This window comes from Sinocyclocheilus anshuiensis, unplaced genomic scaffold, assembly GCF_001515605.1.
Source record: "Sinocyclocheilus anshuiensis isolate Anshui unplaced genomic scaffold, SAMN03320099.WGS_v1.1 scaffold233, whole genome shotgun sequence".
In the NCBI taxonomy this organism is placed as follows: Eukaryota; Metazoa; Chordata; class Actinopteri; order Cypriniformes; family Cyprinidae; genus Sinocyclocheilus; species Sinocyclocheilus anshuiensis.
The window spans coordinates 27,368-34,669 of NW_015540843.1; the positions used below are offsets into that span (position 1 = coordinate 27,368).

Here is a 7,302-nt window from a genome sequence, read left to right on the forward strand (position 1 = left end):
AGAAGAAGCCATTACTCACCGTGATTGATGAATGATTCTTACTTACCACAGTTGTTTGATGAACTTGTGAAAAAAACGGAGCGAGAGAGAGAGAAAAAAAAGAAGAAAGAAAACAGCAATAGGCACGAATGGAAATGCTAATGACAAGCTAACGAATGCTAACGCGCTGCACTCGCGGTTTTAGAATAAAAGCAGAACGATCAAATTAATCAGATTAGGTTGATAGATAATATCAGAAATATGGTGGGAATTAAGTTATATTTTATCACTTTAAACAACAGAGAGTGATAGAGATTTTACAGAAAAACAAAGCTACACGGAGCTACAATCACAAACCAGCACTGCAAACAGGAAGCAGGAATAACACTGTCCAACAGCAACCTTCTGTTATTCAGAAGCTACAGAAGATACTTGTTTCCCAGAAGACAAAATAAGTTAAATTTACCCTGATCTTCAAATTCAAAAGGTTTTCAGGCTCTTAATGCTTTGTGTTTTCTTCGGGAGCATCAGTGAGTGTTTGTTTGAACCTTTTGTAATAGTTGCGTATGAGTCCCCCAGTTGTCCGCAGTGTGAAAAGATGGATCTCAAAATCAAGATGCTGGAAAACCAAATAATTTGTGGGACCTGAAGGATTTGTCTGAAGAACAGCAGGCAGTTTAACTGGTTAGGACAAACAAGGGACTCATGAACAACTATCACAAAAAAAAAAAATGTACGTAAACTTTTGAACGATGTCATTTTTATAAATTCAACTATTATTTTATCTTGTGGACTATATGTAAATGTCTTTTATGTGAAATAGCTTATTCAGGTCAGTACTAAATAAAAAATGCATGCATGCATTTTTGTATGATCCCTCTTATTTTGGTAAAATAATTAACATTTTGCAGATACTGTAAAGTGTATGTAAAATTTTGACCACAACTGTATGTATGCATGTATGTATTTTAGGGCTGTCAATTTACCGCATTCTTTGGTGCAATTTAATTATTAAAAAAAATAATTTGTTAAAATTATTATAAAGAGTATGTACTGGACATGTTGTGGACTATAGGCTAAGTACTGTAGGCCTAAACATATTTTTTTTGTTAAATATCTTATTCAGGTCAGTACAAAAAAAACAACACATTTTGTATGATCCCTCATGCAGAAGTGTATGTAAAATTTTGACCAGGCTGTATAGACTTATAGGCCTATTGAACGAAAGATGGCAGTACACTCTCGTTGTGCGTACACCACTGAAAGAAATGAGGGAGGCTTAAAGACACGTGTGATGTTCACAGAGAACATAAAGTCTTTTTCCTTCAGGGGGTGCATGATGGCCTATAAAGGCAGGCTGTCCATTGCACCGTATTAAAATCTCAACAGTTTTTTTTTAATTCTCAACAGAGATGTGTGTACACTAAAACTAATAATCTTTCAAATAAGATTCATGCCCAAACTGCCACCTGCCAATCACATGTATACTTGCTCCATTTATCTGTATAAAATGTTTTGAAAGAAACCGAATCCAATAATCACAAATCACTGTGATTGGTCCACCTTGAGCTGTGCTGAGAAAAGTAACGTATATCACGTGCCTCATATACCACCGCTGCTTCAACGAGGCTGAATTCAGCTTCTTATTCGCAGCTTCTTATTGACGCTATCCGTTCCACCTTAAAAACGCGTTTAAAAAAATCATTACTGCACTCAAGGATGACATGCACGTTTAATAATTAACGTATAATGTAATTAGATTTAATGTTGACAGCCCGTTTTCGCTCTTGTCTCAGTGTTATTTACATTTTAAAATAGTTTCTTGTTCGTTTCTGAAAAAGAGACGCAAATACAGACGGTCCCTAAATTGAGCGTGAATAAGAGGCTAGAAACGCTGAAGCGTCGCGTTTTTAAGGTGGAACGGATAGCGTCAATAAGAAGCTGCGACAAGAAGCTGAATTCATCCTCGTGCTGCTTCAGCAGTGGTTTTGACAATAATTTCTACCCGAGTAATGACACAGATTACCTTTATTAAAAACAAATACAAAGTGAAGATTAAAAACGGGAGAATTATTATTTACAATTATCGTTTCAGACCAACTACAGACAAAACTCAAACCGATGAGCCCCGCCCCTCTAAAAGTTAACCTTTTGCTGTTTGCCGTTCTAATGCGCAGCTCACTTGTTAGACGCATGCGCAGTGTGTAACGGAACGAGTCAACGGACGAAGTTGGAAACAAGACTGTTTGTCAATCCAAATATATTCAAACAAAGAAGCAATGGGTGTGTATAGTCATCTACCTTATAGTCATTTATATTATTTGTCGTTAGATATGTAATGACCACACCTATTTCACATGACTGGGCTTTTGAGTAGAGTATCATAGCTCTGATGTACACAGCTAGAACCTCATGCTGGATGAGGCTGATAAGATTATTTACTTGCGTGTAACGTTATTATTAATTTTTATTTGCGCTTTTGTTGCATTGTTTTGCATATAAATTAATATACGTGTATGTGTGTATATGCAAAACACAGCATAAACACACATGTATATTAATTAATATGTCAAAATATTTAATGTAATTTTTTATTGTTGATTTCAATATTAACATTTTTAAAAACCCTGAAACTTTTATTTACAGGTTTAAATGATTTGAATGTGGAATGTGAATGTTATTTAAAATATGGTTTCAGATATCTGAATGGCACTCTATATGAATAAATGCAAATATATTGATATACATATGCATAAATATTTGTATATCTATGTCTTTGTAGAGTCTGCCCCTCCTCTCTCCTCACTTCGCCTGCTGGTTTCTCCTCTACGCCTCACATCCGCCTTCATGTGGCAAGTTGTCAAGGATCAAAATGTGGAGCAATTTGGAAAACTGGAAGAATTTGTTTCTGTGATGACAAACCTTGTGCCAGAGCTCTTAAGTAGGAGACAGAGGGCCACTTTAATAGTAGGGCTGCGGGCAAAGGTAAGATGTGTCTATGTACTGTATTTGTTTTTGTTTTCATGGAGGTCTTTTTTTTTTAATAATTTTTTTAAATTTAATTTATTTACTTATAAAGCAAAATAAACACAACAAGAATTGACCACTGTGCTGTCCAGAAGAAAAAGGTCAAATAGAAAGAAAGAAATAATAATAAAAATAATACGATAAATATACATTAAAAAGAGACCAAGAATTAGTCTATAATTTATTAAATGCAATGGTAAAAAGATGAGACTGTAACTTAGATTTAAAATCATATACATAAGATGCAGATCTCACAGATAAGGGAAGACTGTTCCATAGCCTAGGACCGGCCACTACAAACGCACGGTCACCTTTCAACTTCAGTCTTGATCTTGGATATGACAGATTAATACTGTCTGAGGATCGCAAACATCTGGCTGACTTATTTACATTTACAAGATCTGACAAATAAGAAGGTGCCAGACCATTTAAGGACTTAAAAACAAACAACAGAATTCAACTCTATAACGCACTGGCAACCAATTCAGAGACATTAAAATCGGAGTAATGTGTTCTCGCTTACGAACCCCTTTTAAAAATCTAGCTGCAGCATTTTGAACCATTTGAAGCCGTGACATGGAGGATTGGGGTAGTCCTTGTATACAAGGAGTTACAATAGTCCAAACGTGATAAAACAAAAGCATGTATGACTCTTTCAAAAAGATTTAACTTTTGACAGAAGTTTAAGATGGAAAAAGCATGACTTGACTACTAAGTTGATATGTTGGTCAAACTTAAGGGAGGAATCAAAAAGAACTCCCAAATTTTTCTCAGTTGTTTTGATATAAGAGTTTAGATTACCACAATTAAAATTTGGTTTTCCTTTACCCAAGGACAATTGCTTCTGTCTTACCCTCATTTAAATGCAAAAAAATATTTTGACATCCAAGATCTTCAGCTAAGCATGCAAGCAAGGTTTCTAAACCTCTCTGTTCTACTGACACAGTTACAGTGGTAAAATGTGGCAGACCACTCACCCACTCCTATTTTATAATTGTTGCTTTTCTGAAATGAGACAGCTATGATGATGTATGCAGCCAACAAATGCGACCTCTGGAGTTGCGCAGCCTTTGAAATAAAAAACGTCATATTTTCACAATAACTTGCGCACAATACTGCTAGTTACAAATTTTCAAAAAGTGAAATGTCGGTTAAATTGTTCACTGTCAGCTTTTAAGTGCATGCTTAAAAATTTCCTGTTTTCATAAAGTATGTTTTCCTTAATAATTAATTGTTGCGTATAAATAATGTTGTCCTAGACCAGAGTTCATATATTGCAAAGAACACTTGAAGATATAGTTAACTTTAAAACTTAGATGCTGTGCATCATGTATTATTCGTTTTATGTTTTGTTTATGTTCATTATAATTTATCTTTTAGATGATTCTTGAGATGTGTCGAGGTGAGCTCCCAGCAGACCTTCATACTGTCAAATCACACATTCACCAAATTCAGACTGCTGATTTATTGAAGGTATGTCAAGTCTGGATGTTTTTTAATCTATTGCACATCTATTTGTTTTTATATATATTAAATCCAAATAAAATATAACAAATGTTGTCTTGTCTTAATGTAAATAAGAAAAAAAATGTCTTAATATCAGAATTATCTGATTATGTATTTCTATTATGATTAAATATTGTCATTTTTTTGTTAAGCGCCATAAAGATAGAACTGATTTCCTGATTAAATTATATTAAATGATAAATCAAGGTGTCTGTGGACCCTTAAAAAAGTCCTAATTTAAAAATAGAGTGTTAAATAAAATTGGCATTAAAATGTCTTAAATCCATGTTTCAGAGATCTTAAAAATGCAACTGAACTGACTCAGCAGTAAAGATTTAGATTTTATTTTAACTTGCTTTTTGTGTGTTTGGCACATCATATGGTGTTTTGCTGTGCAACTCTGCGATTTCCATGCCGGTTTCAACTAGATCCAAGATGGCACCAAAAAAAAAAGACAGCTGTGTTGTAAGCTTTGACACTACATGGCTTTGGTTGTTTGGCTACAAATGCTCTTGTTTTTCCTACTGGAAGTTTCAACACTTTTGGAAATTGGTTCTTCTGTTGCTCATCACAAACCAGACTTTGAGTTCCTTCATGACCCCATCATGTCAGTACCCCCTAGACTGGGACATGTTCTGGAAGGGTTTCAGTTATTTTCTCAGTAAATCTATCAGAGCAACCAAGCGTCAGCACATAGGCAAATTGGAGTCAAATTCACCAACACTAGAAGCTTGTTGCATGGAATAAGCAACATAACGGACTGTGATCTTTGCTGTGAACACTGCTGTAACTCCTCTGGACAAGCTCAAGACCACTTTTGCTCACATTGAGAGCAAAGCTGCCCTCAACAGTGCTTAGAACAATGCCACCCTCATGGAGAAAGCTTTTGCAGGCAAAGCTTCCTAGCCAATGTAACCTGAAGCAGGTGAATATCCACAAAGCCACAGGTCCAAAATGCATTCCCTTCTCTGTCCTCAGAGCATTTGAGACCCAGTTGGCTGGTGTTTTCAGACATATTCAACCCCTCTTTCCTTGTCTGCAGTCATGCTTCAAAACGTTCACTCTTGCCTGCCCCGAAGCAATCTAAAATCATATACTTAGATGACTGATGTCCTGTCACTCTGACAAATTTCCTTTCTCAGGTGATAAGAATGATAAATTGATTAAGAATTTCCTCACCACTGATCCTCAGCACTGGAGCTCACAGGAAAACACAGGAAACTCCTCTCTCAATTTCTGCAAGAGGAAGGAACTAGTTGCGAACTTTACGTGACCGAACAGCGAGCATATTCCTATAAACAAAACACAATTGACGAGGGTCAGGAGCTTCAAGTTCCTCAGTGTACACATCGAGGATCTCATGTGGTCAAAACAAAGTGACCACCAGCACCTCTTCTTCTTGCTATCATTCTACACATGCTGTAAAGAGAATCCTGACTGGCCACATCACTATCTGGTAATGGGAATGGAACTGCTCTCAACCGCAAAGTACTGTAGAGGGTATTACGAAAAGTATTTTTTTTTTCCATTTAAGGTTCGGTAATGAGTACAACCAAGCGGCAACCTTGAACCTCTCTCTTGAAACCAACACGGAAGTGACTAAAACTGCAAATCATCGACTGACCGCTAGAGACTGGCTCCAAAAGGGAGTCAATCCCATAGACCCCCCATGTTAAAATGCCCGACTTTACAGTAGAAAAAATTTTTTTTACAGCCTGGTACAAAAAGTGGTTTTGGTCTATATAGCTAATTTTGCCCTTCATGACAGATGTGAAGGGGGTGAATTTTTTTATAATTCATCCGTTTAAATTATATTAAGCCTTAATGTTCTGCATAATTAAGGGCGTGGCCACTTGAGTGGCAGGGGGATTTCCCTTCCTGGCATGACAGATGTGAAGGGGGTGAATTTTTTTATAATTCATCCGTTTAAATTATATTAAGCCTTAATGTTCTGCATAATTAAGGGCGTGGCCACTTGAGTGGCAGGTGGATTACCACTGCTGTCACTACTGTCGAGCTAGGTGGGCGTGGTTTCAGCAACCAGCTTCACCCACGTCATGCCTCTTTGCCCATTTTCGATTATCCGGGAGTGACTCGCTGCCAAGATGACGCCAGCCGGTGCTGCCCACTTTGGGCTTCAAAAATGCTCTTCAGAAACCAACGGGTGACGTCACGGACACTACGTCCATGTTTTATACAGTCAATGAGTACAACAGATGACCGTTTCCCTCTCTAAAAGGCGGCTGTTCAATCAGTTTTGGAATTAATGTAAACTGAAGGGAGTTGTTCAGCTGATTTATCTGAAAGATTAGTGAGATATTGAGCACCGTTGATCTGGGCTCTCATTCCCCATATTGCTCTGCTGAGGTCAAGGATCTGGGCTTCATACTGGACAGTGACCTAAAGCTGAACAAACAAATTAATTCTACTGTGAGTGCTAGCTTCTACCATCTGCGAAGATTATCAGAAGTTAAACCCTTCCTAAGCAGGAAGAGTTTTGAGATTGTCATTCATGCTTTCATTTCTTCGCGACTTGACTACTGCAACTCGCTATATTATGGGCTGCCTGTCTCATCTATTTATCGTCTGCAACTTGTCCAAAACGCGGCTGCTCGTTTGCTCACAGGCAGTCGCAGAAGGAATCACATCACGCCTATCTTGAGTTCATTGCACTGGCTACCAATTAATTATCGCATCCAATTCAAAATTCTGCTATTCGTGTACAAAGCTCTAAACAACCTTGCTCCTCCATATCTCTCTGAGTTGATTATAGTACACAATCCAGCTAGA

The 7,302-nt window shown here is 37.2% G+C and overlaps 1 protein-coding gene across 1 annotated transcript in view; it reads left to right on the forward strand.

The window, feature by feature from the left end:
• Positions 1-1,907: 1,907 nt before the first annotated feature.
• The window catches only part of LOC107687561 (zinc finger protein 2 homolog), a 28,279-nt gene continuing 22,884 nt past the window's right edge, over positions 1,908-7,302 (forward strand). The window contains exons 1-3 of the mRNA XM_016484941.1: positions 1,908-2,262; positions 2,762-2,964; positions 4,387-4,479. Coding sequence (XP_016340427.1) covers positions 2,259-2,262; positions 2,762-2,964; positions 4,387-4,479 — 300 coding nt within the window. The 5' untranslated portion in view covers positions 1,908-2,258. The remainder of the gene's footprint in view (positions 2,263-2,761; positions 2,965-4,386; positions 4,480-7,302) is intronic.